The following is a 23,262-nucleotide window of genomic DNA, read 5'->3' on the forward strand; positions in this document are numbered from 1 at the left end:
GAAGGTTTCCATCTGTAATCAGGAATAACGCATGATGTATTGCGTCACTGATGCTTGGGATTATCATTCAGTGGAACACACACACACTATATTCTTTTTCCTCACAGTGACAAAATGATAAACTGAAGAATCTTTTAGTACATTTGCAGAGGAGATAGTTTTGTTGGTGGATAAAGACATAAGTATAAAGACAGCAGCAAAAATTACACATTTTAAAAAGTACACATTTATTTTTGTAAGGAAAAAAAATACATGATATACATAGCCTGATTTTTATGAGAATTTAGTAAGGTATTGTACAAAAAAATGTGTAATTTTAAAATTAAAACTGCTTGTCAATTACAGCAAAATTTAGCATTTTTGTTTCACAATTTTGTGATTGTGTTTACTTCCGGATTCATTTTGTTTCCACATGAAACTGTTGCAGCTAGGCACGATGACGCTTAAGTTGCAGGAAAAGAACAGTCCAACTATTACTGTTTAACTTTTACTCAATTTCCTACTAAATTCTCCTTTTTAAAGATGAAAATTACAAACCATACACACACTTGACTCTGCGGTGGTTAACAGGTGTAATAAAACTTACACTACAGAATCTTCCACTAGACCACATCATGTCAATACATCATTTGAGTTAGAGATCTTAGGTTTGTTTCCTGAATGAAAAATCATCTGCCCATTAAAAGATAACACCCTGCTGGCTATTAATGAATACAGAAAAGACATGACAAAAGCATCTGCTAAGGCGCAGTATAATGAGCGTCAAGGGCTTGACGAGTCTGAAGATGCAAGATGAACGTCACTAAATCCAACCCAAGAGTAATTTCTCCAACAAGTATTACATCATGTAGTAGGTTGGCAATCCACAATGTTTCATATGCAGTGGACTTTGTTGAAGCTTCACATTAGAGAGCATTGTACTCGACACACTTGGATGGATCCGTGGTGAAGTGCTTTTGGCAGATGGTCATCAGCCTCTTTAGTCCCTAGGGAAGAAGAAAGAAAATGTGTCATCACAAGTGGTCAATGACATCTATGTAATGTGACACCATTCATTTGTCTCACCTGAATATACTTTCTCTGTGTTTCATCATTGAGGACGTGGGCCACGTGCTTGGAGAAGATCTTCTCTCTCCCTGTACGGGCATGGATACCCACCATAGTCACACCAATGGGCCAGGGGGCGTTTCCAATAGCCATCTGTAGGTACGCATCATTTGCCTTGACAAAGAAAACAAGTCCAACATATTTCAGACAATGTGGAGTTGGGTGTCTAATAATGAATAAGATGACATCAACAAAAAAACAGACCTTGACATATTCCCTCTCCAGCATAAATTTGATGATGTCAGTGATTGATTCTTTGATGTCAGCCGGTAAATTCTGGAAAACAGGACACAACACAGTTTCAAAGGATGGCATGTGTCGAAATGAACTGATGACTCTTGGATAATATCGATCAATAGTGGATGTTACAACACATCATAGCAATCCACTGATAACATGCCTATACACCCCTTAGTGGATGGGAACTCATTTGGATGGTTATTGCCATGCTCTGGCATCATTACAGTTGCTACTTCATTCTTCATCTTATTGTGCAAAACTTTTATATTTCAGGCACAATAACTGGATGGGCTGTTTAGTTACCTTCTTCCTGAGCTTCCTGAAGAGAGGTCTGAGGTAAGACTCGGTCTGAGAGTGAGTGGCACTGGCCAACTTTCCTTGAACGCTGCGCTTCACGTGGTCCTCACGACTGTTCAGATCTTTAGCCCACACTCCAAGAAGGAACTGGAATCAAACAAAAACGGCTGTGAGAGCACCGACAGAGAGCCCGAGCTGTAATTAATGACACAACGCTAAGAACGCTCACACTGAGGAACTTGTCGATGACATCTTGGTCTCCATCATCATCTCCTCTGCCTAGGGTTTTGCCAAGAGCCTGCATGGACAACAAAAGATGCATCAAAAAATATGTGAGTGTGGTTGATTTACGCTTGTTGCTTTGCTTGGTTAAGTGTTATGATTGTCAGGGTTACCATTTTGCTGAAGAGGTCTTTGAACCATCCACACGGAAATGTTCCTGGGATTTTTTTTTTATTTTTATTTTTTGACGGATTAAAAAAAAATGTGCGTCGACACTGTGTCGGGTTAGTAAATAGTTGCATCCAGACAGGAATGGATCACTGGGTGAAAATGATGCAATACATAAGGCTCACCTATGTGTGGCGTTGTGAACAGACACACAGACAGAACCACTGGACACCAAACAATAGAAGAGGAAAGAACACATGCATAAGTCCGTCGTCCTCTGCTTTCCAAGGCTCGTCTAGACTGACAACGAAGTGGAATTACTTCTGCGAGTCATTTTGGAGGTTTGAGACAACAAAATATCAGGAGAATATCGACTGGGGTGAGTCATGCCAGCTGAAATATTCATATATTGTGTTATGTTGTCGTCAAAGCTCACTTCCGGTCACGCGATGATGTCATCGTTTTCAGAAAGAAGCGGGTTGCTTGTCTACACAGAACCGACAAGCCGGCGTTTTCAAATTTTCCCATTCGGCAAGCCGTTTTTTAAAAAAATACGAATTCAGGGCACCCAGAACGCCGTTTCTGTGTGGATGAAAGGCTAAAACAATAAAACACTTTGGCATTTTGACCTGAAAACGTTTCTGTGTTGATAGCCCCCTAGTTTCCCTGTTTTTCCACAACTGGTAACATTGCTCAACTGTTTTCTCGGTTATCTCTGGGAAAACCCGATGGTGTTGAATTACAATGTGCAGTACCTCGAGTTCTTCTATTGTGGTGTTCTCTTCATGCACTTTGAGGTCATGTTGTGTGTCAACCTCTCCAGGCTCTGTCCCGCCAACAATTTCATTCAAGTACTGCTGGTCAATCTTGTCCATGGCAGCCTTCAGGTCATTCCTCAAACCCTAAGACACAGGAAGCGGAAAATACAGTATAAGAGTATCAAAGGGGTTAACGTGTTTTTAAAACCACTAAATTGGAAGACTATGCTCTGTGCCACTGCAAAGTGTCCTAACGCCCACCTTGTTTACTTCTGGAGTCAGAATCTCAATCTTCCGCAGTCGTTGGAAGGCGTCATAGTCGGACTCTCCAAACAGTCGGATTGGCTCCCCTCGTTCTCTAAGTCGCCGGATTACCTAATAAAAAAAGACAACAGACGTTTGTTCACCATTGATATTTGAACCAACTCACAAATGATTTTACAACTTGACACTGGGATCCTGCATAGTGATTTAACTATTCTTGTTGTTAAACCTGTGGGAACTTTGCCGTACCTTTGTCTTACTAAAATGATGAATGAGATATTACATTTAATTTGTATTTTATTAAAGTAACTTAACAGCGTACATATTGAAAAGTGTCCAATGTAATTCTTTGCAAAAACTTTGTAGACGACTTCTCTCTTATACTTTCACTTGAATTAGCAACCCCTGACCTCCTGTCGTGACAGTGTCATCGGCAGCTTCTCTTCTGACAGTTCCAGCTCCAGCACTGGATTAGCTGAGGTGGCTGCTTCATCCTCCTCCTTTTTGTCAATCTTCAGGAAAAAAGGGAAAGACTCAAGTTGGTACAGCAATAGCGAGATTGTATGACTAATGCACTGGTTAGAAAATGCTTTCATTCAATTAAGATAATTTAAAATGTGACCTCAGAATTGAAGAGGCTGTTTTTCACTATGACATGACAAACAGCACAGATTCCCATGCATATCTTACCTGTAACTCCCAGTAAAAAAAAAAGAAAAAAAGCACTCATCAATAGACACAAAGTCCTTAATAATACAACCTTTAATAGCGTCTGCACTGCCAAGTTTAGCCTTTTTACAAAACAAAGTACCTCCTCATGCTTTTATAAACACATGCATCACTGATTTTTTAGCCTATCATTATCACAATTAAGGAACACAATCTAATGCAACAAAAAGCCTTTCAAATGACCCTTCAGGTACATATCAGTGTGTTTGCAAAGTGTGACATCATAGGCTTTGCAGAAACCAAAACAGGGAGCAAAAGCACAAAATAAAAGCTGCAGTCAAAATTAGTGTTATAACACAAATATATCCCATTTCAATTCAGTACCCATGCTGAAAAGCAAACGGGGGATGTGTCCTTATTTGGTTTTGTGACTTCTGTTCCTTTTTACCTTTTTTTAAGACGCTGTGCCATGAAACAAGTCCATCGATAATGTCAGCATTGTGTCTCTGGCTGAGTACTAAAAGTATACACGCCGACAATGGTGGGGTACCAGGAGCAGCCAATATTCTTACACTATCGGTAGCTGCAACTATCTGTCGCAGGTGAAAAAAGGTGCCAAGGAAGTAGAAGCACTCGGACACTGGCTATATTAAAACAGAAAATCACTTTTGAATTCATGCAATCCTGTCGGTTACTTTCACTGTTGCAAGCCCATACCTGACTGTCAGGAGGCTCTCTTTGAACCTACAGATGCAGGCGGCAGGTTGAGGAGAAACAGCACAGTGAAGACAAATACAAACAACACTAATGCACGACTGACTTAAGGCCTGAACTTGTCGCCTTCCCCAAGCGTGGCTGAATGGCAAAGGCGACATAACATTGAACAAGTGAGATGTGTTTTTGCGTGTTAAAGACAAAATAAAGCAACCAACCTTATAGCCACATCTTCGGAAGTAGTCCTCTTGCTCCTTGCGTGCGAGATCGCATCTTTTGAAGTACTTTTTGGAGTCCTAGAAACAAAAAAGGGGCCCATTGTGAGCGTGTAAAGAATCACTGTGCCTGTAGATAGAAATGATAGTTACCGTACTAACGGTGTACCTAATGTTATGGCCGTTGTGTTCTTGTTGATACTGTACCTACTACGCTACAGGATGCATTAACTTCCGCTACCCAATACGGAAATATTTTAAATAAAAATGCTGTTGAAGTGGCAAAAAGGTTTGTTTTCACAGGTAGAAAAAAGACGAAGCGCTAGCTAGCGCTAAAAAGACCATGCTAGCAAACACTAAAAGCTAATAGCAAACCAAAACTCCTCAAAGATGACACACTTACGTCAACAAGCTGCTTTTCTTCGAGGAGTTTCCTCTTCCTGGCGATCTCAGCTTTAATTATATCCATTTTAAGTATATAATATCAAACAATAACCGGGCATTCAAATAAGAAAAACATTCTAGTAACCGTGTTAGTGTTCACGACACAGAACACTAGCGCTGCTTCACCCGGATGTAAAAGCGGAGGTTAGTGGATTTTCAGTATTAAGAGTCGTGTTACAATGGTGAATACTTCAAAATAAATGTGTAAGACTGGAGCACAATTACACAAATAAACAAGAAATGCTGTTTTGTCCTCCCTTGAATTTGATTTGACAACAGGAATACACCATTGTAACCATCCATAATTTAATATACAATATCACCAGTAAAACTGAAACAATATGTGGTTTAAAGTTCAATAAACACACAATCTTTAAATTGTAGTATATTTATTTTTATTACAAATAACAGAATCCAGTTTGACGCCTGTTCCGTTTTGTTAAAAAGCACAGTACAATATTTGGGTTTGATACCATGCGGGGCCGTAAAAGGGAAAGCGGCGAGTGTTAAACATAAAATCATTCAATCGCTGACACGACCAGGGTGTCAAAATACGAATATAATAGAAAATCAGGTTAAATATCAAATCATTCATTCACTGACACGACCAGGGTGTCAAAATGTGAAAAGCAGCTTTTAAAAGACCGATGACGATGATGACAGAGCTACGGTGACAGCCCTATGATGAACTGAACTGATTGTTAATAAAGCAGACGGACAGTGATTATTGAGTCACTTGGTGCACGAATCTCCGCAGCCTGCACAGCCACTGAAGAAGATGGACATTGAGGAGAAGAGAAAGAGGAGAAGGAAGTCACAGAGCTTTAAACTCGTCATGGGTGAAGGTAAGCATGCTGAAGGAATACAAAGAGCTGTCTGGAACAAAAGACATGTCCACGTAGTCTGTGCATCGACGCACCTGATGAGTCATTATAGGTGTAAAAACCTCCATTACGATTCTTGTAAACATCCCTGGAAATTATTTTAGTAATGCAAATGCACCCGGGGTTGTTTAAACATTTACATATGAATAAAAATAGACCTTAATTGTAATCGCTTGTGTCTGCAGCATGTAGTTCATTCATCACCCACAGGTGGTGGATTGCACATGGAAAAGGAGGGGGCCCGAGGCTCTAATATTAACACGCATTCACACTATTTTAATCTGTGCAACAATATGCTACATTTTATTATGATTATTGTTGTATTTGTTTGTTATATTGTACATTGTTTTTTATTTATAGAGTTTGGCCCCTCATATGTGACTCACTCCAGTTGCAAAAATCCTTACGGAGAGCAGGACGCTGCTGTGCCAGATGGTAAGTTATATTTAAATTATTTTTTATTTTCATTATATCTATTTGTTACACGTTATACAAAGTTTAAAATTCGAATTAACAATATTAAATATTATTATTGCTGTTACTACAGTATTTTGTATTCTATATAAGTGGGTGTTTTCTCCAGGTACTCTGGCTTCCTCGCAAATACATACAAAATTGCAAATACGTGCACTTTAGGCTAATTGGAGAGTCTAAATTGTCCATAGATGTGAATGTGAGCATGGATGGTTGTTTGTGCCACAAAGTGCCCTGCGATTAGGGACAAGAGTTGGAAATTAGCAATTACTGTACTATAAACTCTATATACAGCACAACAGTCGCATTTATTGTATTGAAACTAATGTTAAAAAAGTATTGTACCCATTTAAATAAAATTATATACTATTCTATTGACTGGTGACAAGTCGAGGGTGTACCCCACACACCCAAAACTAAGTCTACTGCACATACACTATGTCTTGCTAGTTTGGCCGGGTGATGACAGCATGGAGATCAAGAAGCAAATCACTGGTATGATGAGGCTTCTGGCAGACAAGACCAGCAGGGTGTATCAACGTGTCGAAAAAGAGCAAGACAGCATATCAAAAACATCCCCGGATGTGACCTACGTAGAGCCTGCAGCTTCTTCAGCTCACTCAAAGGACTGGCGGGTGAACAGCTGCGACTCCACTGGGAATGTAGCGCCTTCCGCTTTGTCCAGAGCCACTCCAATCCATCATAGTCCCACCTGCAACTACTCCAGCAAGGATATGATGATTAAAGTGGATGATGCTCATGGTAAGCATTCAATAGGTTTGATGTTTTCACCTCGGTCAATGTATAGGAAAACAGTAAATACTAGGACAGATACTTGTACAAGCAGGATGCACTGCTCCGAAGCCTCCCCTATTCCAAGATTCTTCGCTCAATGATGCTTTTTCTTGGACTTTTTGGTAAGGAAAGGCGCCATTGATGGCATAGAGGAAAAGTGTGATGATAACCATAGAAGTAGAATTAGGAAAGAGTCTGACTCCGCAGTGCAATATACTATATATTATAGCATTGCTAAAACAACATATCAAATGGTGCCCTAAGACTTCTGCGCAGAGACCAAGTCTCTGCACCACATAAGAGAGAAAGGACAGAGTCGTGAGGAACAGGAAGTTGTTGAAATTACTCCAAAAGCCAATTACACAATTGTAATCTTGCAAGTTTAAGCAGGGAATGACAAATCATGTGACTTTCCAATAGATGTCGTTCCAGGAGCCCCCTGCTGTGTGTGCAATTGTAAGGGCACATTGCAGGCCATTCTGCAGGAGCTGCGTACCATGAGGAGGCTGATGCAGGCCCAGAGAGGTGAACAAGGATTGAGTAATACTGACACACTCCAAACTACGGTATAGTAGAAAATACTGTACATCTTTTTTTTCTAGTATCATCCGACCAGCCATGCCAACCTCGCCTTGGTCCTGGTCCTGCTCCTTACCACAGGCCCAGGAAGACGAGGCCAATCTTTAAAGTGGCAAAGAGGGCTGTTGCTTCCTCTTTGGAGGTATCACCGCTTACTGCTGCACCCACAGAAACCGAGAAGGGGGAGGAGTGTGGGAAAATTTTGCTCTCATCGATTGGTCGCTCTGAGATCTTTGTGCAGCCACAGCACAGTAACCTAGGAAGTATCAACAACACACACCAACTGAAGGCACCTCAGGCCACTGAAGTACAGGTAAGTTAAGATGTAATGGAATCATGCTGCTGTGACATTTTTGCCACACTGTTCCATCTGATTGCCTTTCAGTCGGAGGTGCGCCTTGCTGAGGATTATGACGTGTTTATCTCCAAGGCTCAGCTAGACTCCATATTAGTCAACTACACGCGCTCTGGAAGTCTCCTATTCAGGAAATTGGTGTGTGACTGTCCGAGTGTTTGACTGTCATTATGACGTGCAGGTATGGATGTTCTGTGTTGAAACTAACTGTAAAATATGTTTTAGGTGTGTGCCTTCTTCGATGATGCGACCCTAGCTATCTCATTGCCCAACGGGAAAAGGAAGAGGGGGCTTAATGATAACAGGAAAGGCCTGGACCCGAATATTGTTGGTGCCATTAAAAGTAGGTGTCGGCCAAAAAGACAACATGCATTAATAGATGCCAAACAAACATATAAACGTCTCACCTCAAATAGACACCTCTTTTTTTTCCTTCAGCAAACAAATAATAGTTAGTGGCTAGAGAGTATGAGAATTGTGTCAAACTGATGATTAATGCGCAAATTTGAGTGCTTGGCTGCCACCAGAAGAGGCGCTGTTGAGTCAGCCTAAACTAGTTTGTAGTGTAAAGAGGAGCATGACATCAACTATGGGATGTTGCATTACATCAGGGTTTTTCATTGGCCCGTGGCACATTATAAAAATACTATTAAACAAGAAAACAAAAAACGAATTAAAAAAAGAAGTTGAAAAAAGGAGCAAAAAGGCATAATGCAAGGAAAACAAGTTGAAATGTTAATACTAATAAAACTAAAGCTTTGTCATCAAAGCTGCCATGCAAGCTGCTTTTACTTAATATTTACGTAATATCTTATCTACCAGGGTTGGTTTTAGCCTATTAAAAAAAAAAATAAATCAAAATGGGCACCACATCCTTTGATTTTTCAGGATGCGGTAAGAACATTTGAACGCCCCTATTCTACATCCACGCACACCTCCGCTATATCATTTTACACATAATTCTGCTCAAGGCAACACTGACATTGACACAGAAGTTCAGAACATTCAGAGAGATGCTCTCATGCCATTAAATGTTAATTGTGTAACATTCAATGCAGTTATTGCTATTGACCAACCAGCCTTTGAGAACTGCGTTGAAAAGATAGAAGTCACTAGGACAAAACACACATTAGAACGATCTTACACACGTGCAACAACTGCAAAATTGAATACACTTACATTGAAGTGGTGTGTTGAAACAAAAGAAGGCTACAATTTGTTCCACCTCTAACCACATTGCTTTATTAATAGGAACCAAGAATGAAAGGTCATGCAAATACAAACTTATACATATTCCATTTTCATTCTAACACGGTTGGAATAATTTCAACTGACAGTAGTTTGTCTGAGTCTGACTTTTATAAGCTCCTCCTCTCAAACACATTACGGCAAATAAACACCTGGAACTCTCTACAGTTGAGCCGCTATTTGAATCCAGTTGTATCTGTGTGCAGTGTTTACAGAGAAATACTGCAACGAGCACAGAATAGAGAAGCTTCCTGGGCCACGGGATTGGGTTCAGATCCTTCAAGATCAAATCAAACTTGCCAGGAGGAGGCTGAAAAGAGGTACACTAATGTGCAGTATATTATATATGCAGTCAGATTATAAAACTGTATTTCCGTTGGCTCCCCAGATGCTGCAGAAGACGTTTTAAATGGACCCTCATCATGTATGGTTTCTGTTCTACAAATGTAATTCATAATTATCACACCATCATGCATCTTTCCACCATCTCCATCCTGAGCCATCACGTGTCTAATCATTCTATGTAGTGTCACAACACAAACACATCCGATGTTCCTGGCTCTCTCATTGGCTCATGTATCCACGCTGTTGCTGTGACATTTCTCACACAACTTCCCCAAATGTCAGCTAATTATTATTCTTTTTTCTTTTGTTTTTTTTACACTATCTTCCCTCTTAGCAACTCTCCGTTTCCCCCTTGTGGTCAGAAAACAATTTGTTGTTCTTCAGTCTTACACTCTGATTTAATATAACATCTTTTCTATCTTCTCTGATAGCTTGTGATAAGAGCATGCCTACGAGTGTGGGAGGGACACTACTGATGGACCTGACTGGTTGATTGGAGGGCAACCCCCAGGACCTATGATTGTTTGCATTACCTTACTACACACATTGTCATTCACTGCCAAACTGCCTTGTACTTCATTATTTCCACCAAAGCACCATAAATAGAAAAAAAACCCCAAGACCAAATCTATCTACCAATGTCATAGTGTTTGTTTCTGTTGCACAAATTGTACTTTAAAGCAGGGTTATTCAACAAAATTGTTCTGGGGGCCACATTTTCAGAAGGCTAAGCACGAGGGGACCAGACTTTCTTTAAACAAAGATCCTCTATATGTCAGGAGCGCTCTGCTGTTTTTAAGGACCTCCTGCAAAAAAAAAAAAAACATTTGTGAAAGATCACCTGTAAGACATTAGTCAGTGAGCCTCGATACAACACAAGCCCAATGCTGTTTTTAAGCACCTTCTGCAAAAACGTGAGACAAAGATCCTCTATTTGATAGGAGTGCTTTGCTGTTTGTAATTGCAAATATGCTAGTCAAAGCTCATCTATATGACACAAGCACTGTAGTACTTTTGCCAAGGTACTAGTGCAAAAATGCTACTCAAAGATCCTCTATATATGATGGGAGTGCACAACTCTTTATGAAGACCTATTGTAGAAACACTTGTCAAATATCTACAATATGACAGCAGCGCTCTGCTGTTTTTTAAAGACCTACTGTAAAAACAAACAAAAAAAACCTCTAGTCTAAGATCCTCTATGTACAAGTAGTGCTCTGCTGTTTTAAGAACATACTGCAAACATGCTAGTCGAAGATCCTGTAAATGACAGGAGCGCGATGCTGTCTTTGAAGACCTATTGCAAAAAAGCTAGTCTATATAACAGTGCCCTGTTTTTAGGAATGTGCTGCAAAAATATTGGTCACTCCCAAGTTTTGAACTGAACTCGCGGGACAGTCTGAAGTCCTGGACCGGATTTAGCCCTCGGGGCTGCTGAACCACCCTGCTATAAAGTAAAGGTAGCAGGACTGTGCCTTTTTGAATGACTTGCTGCATTCATCTTATTTCCAAACATCGAAATAGAACATGCCCTATACGATTTTTTTTGTCTGGTTAAATTTGCACAGTTAACATTATAGTTATGATTAACTTTTCATCTTTGCACCTGGATGCTGTCAGACATTTTGTTGTTTATGTGATGGAGCTAAAACAGTTTTATATGCCTTTACTGTGCACATTGCTTTATCAATAAATGTTTGATATTTTTGAGTCATTTTCTATATTAATTAAAGAATAACGTCAAACTTAGCGATGTGGTCCCGTAAATTCTTAATAGTTTCTGGAGAATACGAATTAGTCGGAAAATGCATGTGTATAGATCACAGACATTAAAGTGTATATTTTAAGCAAGCTTTAAATGGAGGGAAAACATGAAATTAAAGGTACACTCCATTGTAGCAATGGAGTTGCCAGACTCACTAGCTTGTTAAAGGGGATGTTAAGGCCACCACAGTGCACGCAAAGGACCCGTGGCTATCGCGTGAATTTCCTAGTTGTATTTATCCCCAAAAAAATGTCAAACAACAGGCATTCCGACTACATTATTTTGAACAAGATTATGCATAATGTTATATTTCAAATATATAATTTATCCCCACGAATCGACTGTAAAGTAAACACATACAGGCTATTTTCTATCAGGCACTAGCCAAAGATGCCTAATTGGAGGACCGATGCAAGCCGCCGCTGTCCCCGCTCTTGTGTCGGGATCTGGCGCTGACTTGAAGCTGGTAAGGATGAACTGGAAGCTTCAATTAAAGGGGAAATGTTGCTGGAATATAACGCCGATTCGGTCCTCTAAATGCATATATGGCGATTGTAAACACTTGTTTTGTACCGCGTCGTTGCGAGCGTTGCACAAGTAGCGCGCTGAGTGTTGTTTTATTGATAGCAACTCTTGATTGTGGCGCACGTCGCATGGCGCGGACCAGGAAAGGGTTAATTTTTTCCGCCGCCGACATTTTTGTTCGGCGCTCTATGGCAACTTTTTAACTTTCGTGAGCAGCGAGCTTGCACCCTGTTCCAACACTTGCATGGTGCATTTAAATCATAACATATGCTGCATTAGTTATGTTTACGACCGCTTGTAGACTTTAGCAGCACCTTGTCACATAAGCCAATGCACTTCATCCATTGGTCTGAGGCTAGCCAATGTTAGCATTCAAATATAAACACTCGTGCAAAAACACACATTAAATTGTTGGAACGGCTGACAGGATATTCCTCATGTAACAGTGATTAAAAAGGTGTGGATGAACACTGAATAATAAGTTAACCGTGGGCAATACCATGGTTTAAGAGTTGAATGAACTTAACAACATTTGGCGTCTTGAACACTCCCCAAACAGTGACATATTTCGATTAAAATCTGTCTTAGTGATTCACGTGACATTTCTATTAAGGCTTGAATGCTTATTGGAAATATGTTGTTGCTGTCAGACTAGCGTGCTTTTAAAAAACACCTGTAACAGTACATTGGGTAGGCAACGTTAGGGACGCTTGCACAAGCCCATGGGATCCAATATAAGAGCCATGACAACAACAGTATTAATATTCCACTTTTGGGTGTTAATTTAACAATGTTTATAGTTTGCAGTGGCAACATACTGAGAGTTTCTAATATCACGATTCAGGAGAGGTAGCCAAAATATTAGAATCACCTCCCGATGCAACTCTACACCACCACTATAGGTGTGTGACTGTGGAGAGAATGAATGGATTCTCAGTGTAAAGCGCTTTGGGTGTCTAGAAAGACACTCTATAAATCGAATCACTTATTATTATTTTTATTACCCCACCACAAAGAGTATAATAAAGCTATCGGTAGCTGAATACCTTTTTAACACTGTGAATGCAAATGCTGTAGTGGACATCTCGTGTATTGGACTGTGCAAATGTACCTGATGTTGTGGCCAAACAGTTGCACTATAAGCTTTTTTTTCATGGCTAATTCATCATGTGCTTTCTGTCTTTGAGGGCCCACAGATTCTTCAGACATGTCCGTGAGGGAGTCCTTCAATCCCGAAAGCTATGAGCTGGACAAGAACTTCCGGCTCACGCGCTTTGCAGAGCTCAAGGGCACGGGATGCAAGGTTAGGCTCTTAGGCATTTAACAATCAAGCAAGGTAAATGTCTACACTTTCTGTGTACGTCATTAAAGCTGATGCAAATGTGTGATGGTTGTGTACAACAGGTGCCCCAAGAGGTTTTACAGAAGCTTTTAGAGAACCTACAAGAGAACCACTATCAAGAAGATGAACAGTTCTTGGGAGCGGTCATGCCTCGATTAGGTATTTATAAATGCTCATTGTCACTTTATTAACTTATTATAATTTGGCATGTTAAAAAGCAACCAGTCTCGAAAGCAATAGTGCAAAATTCCGAATAGAGTTTGTCAGCCAGTGATACCAGTCCTGGTATCATGACAGTGGATGTTTTGGATCACAAGACATCATCGTAAAAAATCTTTCATTTCCAAGGAATCGGAATGGACACCTGCGTCATCCCCTTACGACATGGAGGCCTTTCACTTGTCCAGACAACAGACTACATCTACCCGATAGTGGACGACCCCTACATGATGGTAGGGATATGTCTACCAACACCAGTATGGCCGCCTGACATGTGTTATTTACAGAGGGGACTCTTTAAGATTGACAATTATTAACTGTGCAGGCAATGTTTTAAGTTCAACACTCTAAACTGGCATGCGAGTGTAAATGAAAGTTAACCACTGCTATTAGTAAAATATGAAAACAACAAAAAACTCATAAGGTAATACAGTTGGGGCCTCCCTCGTTTTGCCTTTAAGCATAGCTGAAGTTAGCATGGAAGGTTAGAAAAATATGTTTTTCTTTATTTTTCTCAAGCAGCTGGGCAGGGGAGGTACCCTGAAGTGAACTGGTGACCCTGTAGGGGAGGCCTGCCTCACACTTGAGTTACAGCGTCATGAGTTACAGATGTGCTTCACATGTTTCGCTTTTGAATATACTTATTGGGGGTGACCCGATACAACTTTTTCACTTTTGATCTGATTCTGATATTGCAGCCTTGAATATCGGTGGACACCGATATCAATCAGCACAGACAATACATACTTTTATTACTTGTTTAGTAGAATGGAGTGTTAGAAAAGGCTGGATCAAGTGGTAGTACTCAAACAGAGAATAACAGTCAACAACAGTAGGTATGAGGAAAAACTGACCTATTTACTTCCTGATCAACATGCTCAATGAGGCGTTGAAACCTGACATTTCTCACCACCAACAGGGGCTGGCTGTTGTCTGTTATAGCTAATGATTTTTTGCTGTCCTGTGGAAGTTTGTCACACTTTGCAGATGTTTCAAACAACGGTGGAAGTTCCGGGAAGCCTTGGTGTTGCGAAAATCCTTCTACACCGTGAAATCCATTAGTTAACCTTACTTTAAAAAAAAAACATGCAAATTGATTGTCTTGAAAAAAAAATGGAACTTAATATTTATAGTACACCACAATAGATGTTTAAGTTTTACTTGGTACTTTTTATTTTAAATAAATTTGTTCTACTTATTTATCTGAGTTGAGAGGGCTTTTGGATTTTACAGTGTACAAATGTGCGATGAGATTGGTCGTATTAAACTTCCCCGGTTTTGTGCCACCACGGGAAACTTGTGCATGACAAGTCTTGCACTCAGCTGCAACGTCTTTTTTTGGACTTTAAGGAAAAACACAGCCACACGGCCGACATCATTCGTACTTCTTGGTAAAAATGCGCTGTTGTGATGATAACGTTGGTTCTGCATGCTGACTATAAGTGCTGGCGCAGAGTCTGGAATTGACTGCTTGTATTGGGGTGCCAATATCTTTTTAGATGCAGGCCGATATAATCCAACATTGTTTTTTTTTTTTTTTTTTGGCTGATATCGGACCAATATCTGATACCAATATTGGATCGGGACACCCTTAATACTTATTTGTTACAACAGTAAAAGTAGTTAACCACTGTCGATGGTAAAATGAGGGAAAAAGCAATAAAACAGTCTTTGACAACAAGTAACCACGGGTGAATGTTCCCAAGGTGGGGTATGCTTGTTGCCGTACGAGGTATGTGAATACAAATGAAACAAGGCTTGACTACATTGGCGTCGAACACTGACGTTTTGCATGGGAAGTGCTGCTCTAACCACCGGTTGTTTATAGTAGGGACTGTCAATAAATTACTATTGCGTTGAAGAGAGTTTGTAAAAAAAAAAAAAAAAAAAAAAAAAAAAGTCATATATTCAAAATCAGTGGTTCCCAACCCCCGGGCCGTGGGTCATTTGGTACCGGGCCGCACAGAAAATTTGTTTTTTTCCAATATTTCATTTTTTTTTTATGTTTTATTTTGAAAAGTGGCCGGATTGTCTCTGTTACATCCGTCTCACTTGACGCATGTCCATTGTGCGTGTGCTAACTTTATCTCATGCCGCACAGATAGACTACTACTGTATTTTTACCATTTTTCTTTCACCTCATATTTGGTGTCAAATGCTGATACTATGTGGGAATGCATAAAGGTAAGTTTTGATGACTTATTCAGTGCTAATGTGCACATTTGTCTCAAGTTAATTCATGCTAGCACACTGCCTTTTACCACACACGTCAAACAGCCATGTAATAATCTCTCTGGAAAAACTTGGCTGGAACTTGAACTGGTGGATGGTGGGTCAGCATTCATTTTGTGCTTTTAATTTGATGTTATTCATGTCTTAGTTTTACACAACACATAATAAATTAGATAAATTAGATCGCTATAATGTACGAACCCCCCGGTCCGCGGGAGATTTGTGGGAACACAAGCCGGTCCGTGTGTCAAAAAAGGTTGGGGACCACTGTTCTAAATCACGGCACAAATTGATCTATAACCATGTCAAATGATTAGTCCTACCCTAAAAGTATTTTGCACGACAATTTGTTCCAATTTTATCTCGCCCGAAGTCAGCTGGGATAGGCTCCACCATACCCTCACGGCCCTAATGAGGAGAAGCGGCATAGAAAATGGATGGATGGACTTTTATTGGATTAGGCACCTGACTTACAGAGGTTTGTTACAAAAGCCAAATAAAAAATTAAATAAAATATTTTATAAAAAATATGTAATAAAAAAGGAAATTCAGCAATACTTTGGTTGCATTATTTGTAATGCTGTGAAGAGCTATTTTCATAACCATATTTAATTCCACTATATATATATATATATATATATAAGGATCGGTATCAGATTGGCAAGACTATTAAAAAAAATCAGATCGGAAGCCAACCTCCTTAATTAACATTATTAGAGCCATTATAGTCACCTTTACACTGGTATTACCTAATATAGTAGACATAATAAGAGCAAATAAGACATAATATACTGTAGACCAGGGGTCAACAACGTTTTTTCTTGCGAGAGCTACTTTTAGAAAATGAAAATGGCCACGAGCTACTCATTTTTGTAGAAATGATTTTCATAGCTTATTTCAACCCAAACAAATCAAATATGCTTGTTTTACCAAAACATTCACAAAATGCTGGTATCCACAACTCACATTTTATGTTTCAGAATACATTTCTTTCTAGTGTTTTGACATTAATAACTGAAAACCTGAATGAAAAGCAGGCCTGCGGGCGCCTCATGTGGTTGTGGGGGGCTACCTGGTGCTTGCGGGCACCACGTTGGTGACCCCTGCTGTCGACACACATGCTAGCACTGGGAGTGTCCCTTGTTCTTTTTTTTTACTTTCTGTTCTGTACAGTACTTCTTGCAGTGGCTATTATCCTATCAATGCAACATGACTGGCACCTAGTAGCCAGTGCAGAATGCTACAAATCGCGACGCCTTATATTTGTATTTTACTCCATTTAGCAATTTTTATGTCATCTTCACTCAAACGTTTTTGTACATGTGCAAATCTTTCTTCCATCATCCAACAATCTAAAAATAAATAAATAAATAAAAGTGTGCGTGGCCAAGAAATTAAAAGAGCAATTGTGAGGTCTGACTTTTTTGTGGAAAACTGCTCTGTGATGCAAATCTATTACTCTTTTGAACGCATATTGTTTTGAGAAGCAAAACGCTTTGCTTTCGTGACTCCACCAACGAGCTGGAACTATTTTCTTCCATACCAAAAACTGACCAGAACTCTGCTCATGGGGCGAAGTGGGTGGAAAAGTCACTGTTGACGCTCAACACTGCTGATGTCCGTGTCATAGAACTTCATGTCAAAAACTCAGAACTTTCCCGCGAATGCCGTGTAACTAGACGGTAGTTTTGTTGTGGTTTCACGCTGCTTAGTGATAATGAGGAAGTTGACAGAACTGCAACATGCCGACATAAATGGACAGATTTTTCATAGAAAGCATGTCTTTGGGTCTGAAATTTGATGTCGACATAAGGAGGTTCCACTGTACGCAGGGATATATAGAGGGATATAATATGCTGTGATGTGATTCTTTTAAAGGGGACCTAATATGCTTTTCCTCTTTTCTGACCTATAAATGTTGTTACAATGTTGTATTCTTGTGTTAAACGATAATGAGGTTTCCACATTTGGAAGTGAGACCTGAAAGCAGTTTTGGATGGCTCTGCACGCTGTGTTTTACAGAGTTACCAAGTTCCATTGACGTCAATGCAACCCGGACTTCCTTATATGGGCATGCCCAGGCAAAAGCTGTAGACCTGCCCTCACCCCGCTCTGCTCTGTTGACCTTGTTATCATGTATGGCTCCCAGGAAATGTTTGTTCGGGTGTGCCTAAAGAGGCAAGCATCAGGCAGAAGTGGTTGGACTTGTTGATTCCCGGCCAGCAAGAGAAAAATATGCTCATCTGTCAACGGCACTTCATGCGGGACTGTTTCGTTAACATGGGCCAATACGAAGCTGGACTATCCGCCAAACTGTTGCTGAAGTCCGACGCCTTTCCAACATTATTGGTCATGTTGAAGAGTCAGAAGAGCAAGCTGTATTAATAATTTACCGGTGTCCTAACTGTGTTTATTTTGTGTAAGTAATTGGACAAAAGGGGTTCGGCAGCTGTCTGGAAGTCCTCTGGAGTGTGACCAATCACAGTGGAGTGGGCTCGGCGGGAGGCGTACCTGGAGGAGGGCTGGGGGTGGAGTAAATTACAGACCGTTTAGGCAGGAGGCAGAAAACACTACAGGAAGAGGTGCAGAGTCTGGAAGAGCTAGAAAGCTTTCTGTGCGGGTTATCGTGTGTAGCTGCTCTATAGGAGTCCAGAACTCAATACAAAGGCCCGAAAATGAGTATAATAGGTCCCCTTTAACATTTACACAAATGAGGGAATTTGAATTTGTGGCATTTAATGTCTCTGCTTTTTCAGGGTCGCGTTGCATGTGCAAACGTCCTCAGCGACTTGTATGCCATGGGGGTGACGGAATGCGACAACATGTTGATGCTCCTGGGCGTGAGCAACAAGATGTCTGAGAAGGTGAGAGGCGGCGAGGTGAGATTTTGCACACCGAGCGTGTTGGCTTATCTCGTTGTTGTTGTTGTTCACAGGAGAGAGACAAAGTCATGCCGCTGATCATCCAGGGCTTCAAAGACGCAGCAGAAGAGGCGGGCACGTCTGTGACCGGAGGACAGACGGTGCTCAATCCCTGGGTGGTGTTAGGGGGAGTGGCCACGACCGTGTGTCAGCCGAATGAATTTATCATGTAAGTTGTCAACACCTGCTTTGGTAATGTAGCACTTCAAGTTCAACACTTTGCATGCTGCAGGCCAGACAACGCAGTGCCAGGAGACGTCCTGGTGCTGACCAAGCCCTTAGGGACACAAGTGGCCGTCGCAGTGCACCAGTGGCTCGATATCGTATGTTGGAACACAGCCAAACACGCACACACATCACATATGACACTAATGCTGTGTTTGTCTCTTAGCCTGAGAAGTGGAATAAGATCAAGTTAGTGGTCACGCAGGAAGACGTTGAGTTGGCATACCACGAAGCAATGATGAACATGGCACGGCTCAACAGGACAGGTAATAAATACTGTATACAGTGGTGTGAAAAAGTGTTTGCCTCCTTCCCGATTTCTGATTTTTTTGCGTGTTTGTCACACTTAAATGTTTCATATGATCAAACAAATTAAATTAGTGTATGACAACACAACTGAACACGAAATGCAGTTTTTAAATTACATTTTTTATTATTAAGGGAGGGAAAAAAATCCAAACCTACATGGCCCGGTGTGAAAAAGTGTCATTAAGGCTTGTCTCAATTTCGCCAGAAAATATCGTGATGATCCCCAAGACCTTTGGGAAAATACTCTGTGGTCTGATGAGACAAATGCTCAACTTTTTGGAAGGTGTGTGTCCCATTACATCTGGCGTAAAAGTAACACCGCATTTTAGAAAAAGAACATCATACCAACAGTAAAATATGGTGGTGGTAGTGTGATGGTCTGGGGCTGTTTTGCTGCTTCAGGACCTGGAAGACTTGCTGGGATAAATGGAACCATGAATTTTGCGGTGTACCAAAAAATCCTGAAGGAGAATGTCCGGCGTTCTGTTTGTGATCTCAAGCTGAAATGAAGTGAGCTCTGCAGCAGGACAATTATCCAAAACACACCAGCAAGTCCACCTCTGAATGACTGAAGAAAAACAAAATGAAGACTTTGGAGTGGCCTAGTCAAAGTTCTGACCTGAATCCTATTGAGATGCTGTGGCATGACCTGAAAAAGGCACTTCATGAATGAATTACAACAATTCTGCAAAAATGAGTGGGCCAAAATTCCTCCACAGCGCTGTAAGAGACTCACTGCAGTTGTTGCTGCTAAGGGTGGCCCAACCAGTTATTAGGTTTAGGGGGAAATCACTTTTTCACACAGGACCATGTAGGTTTGGATTTTTTTTCTCCCTTAATAATAAAACGTTTCATTTCAAATCTGCATTTTGTGTTCAGTTGTGTTGCCATTGTCTAATATTTAAATTTGTTTGATGATCTGAAACATTTAAGTGTAACAAACATACAAAAACAATAAGAAATTGGGAAGGGGGGCAAGCACTTTCTCACACCACTGTATATATTACAAATGCATAAACAGTAGATCCTCACTTTTTGCAGGGCTTACAGTCCTGGACCACTAGGAAATTCTGAAAATCCGGGAGTAGTTGATACACCCATCAACCCCCAATTTACATTTTTGACACACTGCTTGCTCCCTCTCCAAAACCCTCCTGCTAGCTTGATGTTGACTTTTTCCTCCGATTTTGGATCAACATTTGCAATAAAAATGACGTGTAATTAATAGATCGGATTCAGCTACGGAACACACCCTCGTCTCTCTGCATTATTCCTCACACACCTATTACAAACATTGTAAATGATGTAATGGAAAGGCACTCACCGCGAATGAAAGATAGTGTAAGATGATCGATGAACAGATGGAATTGGCGTCACGGCACAGAGGTTTTATGTAAGTTTCACTTGTGAATCTCACAGCAACTATGGTGCGTTCAAGGGCTGCCGAACAAATGCCAGTGCTTGAGCAAGGAAACATTATCAGTAAATATAGGTGTCACGAGTCATGACGATACACGAGATTCGGTCTACAAAAACAAGATGAGACTGGATTTTAACATTACTTTTCAGAAAAGTACAATGAAAAAATATATGACAATATATTGCAATCTACTAATATAATTTGTACTATGTTACATTCTTCTATACTCTCATTCTTCTATATACTGTGTGTATGGTACCAGCCCCGCCTCCACCCACTGAGACAAAGAGACTGTATGACTGACAAAAGGGCTCACTCCGTTCACACTATTGTTCTGTGGAACAAATGTGCAGTGGTGCTGAAACTGATGCACAGAGTGAATCCTCTTCCTGCCTGTTTGGAGGCGGGAGAAAAGGAAAACAGACACGCATGCACATGGCAATATATTGAGGCCGGCAAAAGTGTCGAGTTCATTTTCATTTATTGTGCGGTTAATTATTATCATCCCAGGCCTGTTTTTTTTTTCCTTAACGAGCAATCTTGTCCCGTTTTAATCTTGTAAGATCTTGTGACGCCCCTATCAGTGAAGTATAAATACATAAATGTAAATTTATTGTATTTTTTTTTTAAGTAGTACATGTATGCTGTACATTTTACCTGTATTATCACATATTTATAAATTATTAGCAGCTTAGGGTGAATGAGATGTGTTCTCTGAGAAAAAATGTTAAGTTTTTTTTTGTTTTGTTTTGTTTTTTACCAAAAAATATGCATGGATCCACTTTATACTTAAGACCAAAATGATTCATGAAATGGAGACATTTAGAGATAAAGTGAATTGTTATTTGTTGAACGGGTATCTTTTATCTGCAAACGACTGTAAAAAGTTGTGTGAGAGATATTAATTAAAAATATATGCTATTTTCATTGTTTTTTACATTTATAAAACTTATTTTTACTTACTTTTGTGGCGTTTCTCTGACCAGATTTACTCCCTCAATATAGCAACAAAAAGTCAGTTCCAACATGCTTAAGAAGTTAAATGACGGAACATCACGTTTACAGTTACGCAATTTAACATGTCTGAAAAGGAGTAGGAAGAAACAGATCTTTAATCCTAACCCCTTTAAAAACAGCAGAGAATGTTTTCAGCAACATTTTAGCACCATTAATTGGCATCTAAGTACAGAATTTTCGTTCGAGATGCAATCAGAACCATTCAAGAGTCTATTGTAATTATAGTGCATTACTTTTAGTAAAAGTAAAGAATTTATGCTTCTATCCTTTGCAGCGGCCAGCCTCATGCACACCTTCAACGCTCACGCCGCCACCGACATCACAGGCTTCGGCATCCTTGGCCACGCCCAGACGCTTGCGAGGCAACAGCGGAGCGAGGTGTCCTTTGTCATCCACAACCTCCCCGTGCTCGCCAAGATGGCCGCCGTGTCCAAAGCCTGCGGCAACATGTTCGGTCTCATGCACGGCACATGCCCTGAAACATCAGGTACGCAAAGTCTACTAAGCATGACACGATCGCGACCTTCAGAACCAAATAGTGTATTTCTTTTCCCAGGCGGGCTGCTCATCTGTCTCCCCCGTGAACAAGCTGCCCGCTTCTGCGCGGAGATTAAATCCCCCAAATACGGCGAGGGCCACCAAGCGTGGATCATCGGCATTGTGGAGAAAGGCAACCGTACGGCGCGCATCATCGACAAGCCGCGGATCATCGAGGTGGCGCCGCAAGCAGCCACCCAGAATGTCAACCCCACACCCGGTGCAACTTCCTAATCCTCCTGCATCCTTCTAGATTTCATTTGTTAACACAAGCAACTACAGAACCATGTTAGAGAGTCCATGTGTGCTATTTACAAATAGTAAACACACAGGGTAGCACTGGGCTGGTGTGTCGGTGAGAAACAGCTCCACCTGGTGGCCTAGAACGGCATCACCCAATGGACTCCTGCTTACTGTCCTCATGTAATATATAATATTGGCAAAAAAAACCCACTCAAGTTTGTTTGCCTTTTTATTCTGCCCAATTTGCTTGAAAGGTGAGAGAGTGATGACGACAGCCTGATTCATTTTGGATCCCCAGAAATTGTCCGTGGCATCTTTGGCTCGTAATATTGCTCTCATCAAGCAAGCAGGTTGTTTTGTTTTTTTTTGTCCACTTTGTACAGTTATAAAGCCTAGTTTTAGTTCTTTGCTGTGTAACCAATGCCTTGAAAGAACCTGAAGTGATTTGTTTTTTATTATTCATTTGACTTTTTGTATTGAGCCCCACCAGAATCAATAAATACTCAAATATATGACTGAAAGTCTGCATTTGTCCCATTCATGAGCTATTGTAAATGTTCAAATTCTACATATAAATATACATTGAGTCTTTAATAATGATTTGGAATGCATGAAAAAGTGGAAAGGAACACGCAACCTCAACAGAACCAATGTTGTAATAGCCATAAGGTGAAAACTGCTCTGCCAATGATGAGTTCATTGTATGCAACACGCATGAGTTTCTCCACA

At 40.5% G+C, this 23,262-nt stretch overlaps 3 protein-coding genes across 10 annotated transcripts; 2 read left to right on the plus strand and 1 right to left on the minus strand.

The window, feature by feature from the left end:
- Positions 1–210: 210 nt before the first annotated feature.
- Positions 211–5,228, minus strand: prpf18 (PRP18 pre-mRNA processing factor 18 homolog (yeast)). 2 transcript variants are annotated; one of them, XM_054776363.1, is made up of 11 exons: positions 5,058–5,228; positions 4,658–4,735; positions 4,443–4,469; positions 3,467–3,568; positions 3,054–3,167; positions 2,790–2,936; positions 1,874–1,942; positions 1,651–1,791; positions 1,312–1,383; positions 1,066–1,221; positions 211–986 (listed from the first exon to the last, which is right to left on the minus strand). In XM_054776363.1, exons 1-11 carry the CDS (start codon positions 5,121–5,123, stop codon positions 906–908), a joined length of 1,053 nt encoding a protein of 350 aa, XP_054632338.1. In that variant the 5' UTR covers positions 5,124–5,228; the 3' UTR covers positions 211–905. The 2 variants fall into 2 exon arrangements, with proteins under 2 accessions (XP_054632338.1, XP_054632339.1); XM_054776364.1 differs by lacking the exon at positions 4,443–4,469.
- A 550-nt stretch (positions 5,229–5,778) lies between these two features.
- On the plus strand, positions 5,779–12,000 carry bend7 (BEN domain containing 7). 4 transcript variants are annotated; one of them, XR_008570410.1, is made up of 11 exons: positions 5,779–5,943; positions 6,343–6,417; positions 6,907–7,218; positions 7,672–7,776; positions 7,854–8,143; positions 8,216–8,323; positions 8,411–8,528; positions 9,640–9,753; positions 9,822–9,857; positions 10,210–11,238; positions 11,921–12,000. XR_008570410.1 is itself a non-coding variant. In XM_054776247.1 (10 exons), exons 1-10 carry the CDS (start codon positions 5,877–5,879, stop codon positions 10,214–10,216), a joined length of 1,254 nt encoding a protein of 417 aa, XP_054632222.1. In that variant the 5' UTR covers positions 5,779–5,876; the 3' UTR covers positions 10,217–11,486. The 4 variants fall into 4 exon arrangements, 3 of the variants coding, with proteins under 3 accessions (XP_054632222.1, XP_054632221.1, XP_054632223.1); XM_054776247.1 differs by lacking the exon at positions 11,921–12,000 and having other exon boundaries at positions 9,822–9,879; positions 10,210–11,486; XM_054776246.1 differs by lacking the exon at positions 11,921–12,000 and having other exon boundaries at positions 10,210–11,486.
- On the plus strand, positions 11,950–23,066 carry sephs1 (selenophosphate synthetase 1). 4 transcript variants are annotated; one of them, XM_054776249.1, is made up of 10 exons: positions 11,950–12,009; positions 13,256–13,371; positions 13,473–13,569; positions 13,759–13,862; positions 18,618–18,725; positions 18,797–18,951; positions 19,015–19,105; positions 19,174–19,273; positions 22,028–22,240; positions 22,310–23,066. In XM_054776249.1, exons 2-10 carry the CDS (start codon positions 13,276–13,278, stop codon positions 22,522–22,524), a joined length of 1,179 nt encoding a protein of 392 aa, XP_054632224.1. In that variant the 5' UTR covers positions 11,950–12,009; positions 13,256–13,275; the 3' UTR covers positions 22,525–23,066. The 4 variants fall into 4 exon arrangements, with proteins under 4 accessions (XP_054632224.1, XP_054632227.1, XP_054632226.1 ...); XM_054776252.1 differs by having other exon boundaries at positions 11,984–12,009; positions 13,265–13,371; XM_054776251.1 differs by lacking the exon at positions 11,950–12,009 and adding an exon at positions 12,023–12,525 and having other exon boundaries at positions 13,265–13,371.
- Positions 23,067–23,262: the final 196 nt, after the last annotated feature.

The sequence above is a fragment of the Dunckerocampus dactyliophorus genome, chromosome 5, assembly GCF_027744805.1.
Source record: "Dunckerocampus dactyliophorus isolate RoL2022-P2 chromosome 5, RoL_Ddac_1.1, whole genome shotgun sequence".
Taxonomy (NCBI): domain Eukaryota; kingdom Metazoa; phylum Chordata; class Actinopteri; order Syngnathiformes; family Syngnathidae; genus Dunckerocampus; species Dunckerocampus dactyliophorus.

Excerpts from the sequence above, each read along its gene's own strand:
- prpf18 (XM_054776363.1), bottom strand. The coding sequence starts at position 5,123 with ATGGATATAATTAAAGCTGAGATCGCCAGGAAGAGGAAACTCCTCGAA. Across the intron at positions 1,222-1,311 it reads TGGAGAGGGAATATGTCAAG|GCAAATGATGCGTACCTACA; the intron begins GTCTGTTTTTTT and ends TTCTTTGTCAAG. Across the intron at positions 987-1,065 it reads CACAGAGAAAGTATATTCAG|GGACTAAAGAGGCTGATGAC; the intron begins GTGAGACAAATG and ends CTTCTTCCCTAG.
- bend7 (XM_054776246.1), top strand. The coding sequence starts at position 5,877 with ATGGACATTGAGGAGAAGAGAAAGAGGAGAAGGAAGTCACAGAGCTTT. Across the intron at positions 8,144-8,215 it reads CTCAGGCCACTGAAGTACAG|TCGGAGGTGCGCCTTGCTGA; the intron begins GTAAGTTAAGAT and ends ATTGCCTTTCAG. Across the intron at positions 8,324-8,410 it reads GTCTCCTATTCAGGAAATTG|GTGTGTGCCTTCTTCGATGA; the intron begins GTGTGTGACTGT and ends AATATGTTTTAG.
- sephs1 (XM_054776249.1), top strand. The coding sequence starts at position 13,276 with ATGTCCGTGAGGGAGTCCTTCAATCCCGAAAGCTATGAGCTGGACAAG. Across the intron at positions 13,570-13,758 it reads AGCGGTCATGCCTCGATTAG|GAATCGGAATGGACACCTGC; the intron begins GTATTTATAAAT and ends TTCATTTCCAAG. Across the intron at positions 19,274-22,027 it reads GGCACGGCTCAACAGGACAG|CGGCCAGCCTCATGCACACC; the intron begins GTAATAAATACT and ends TATCCTTTGCAG.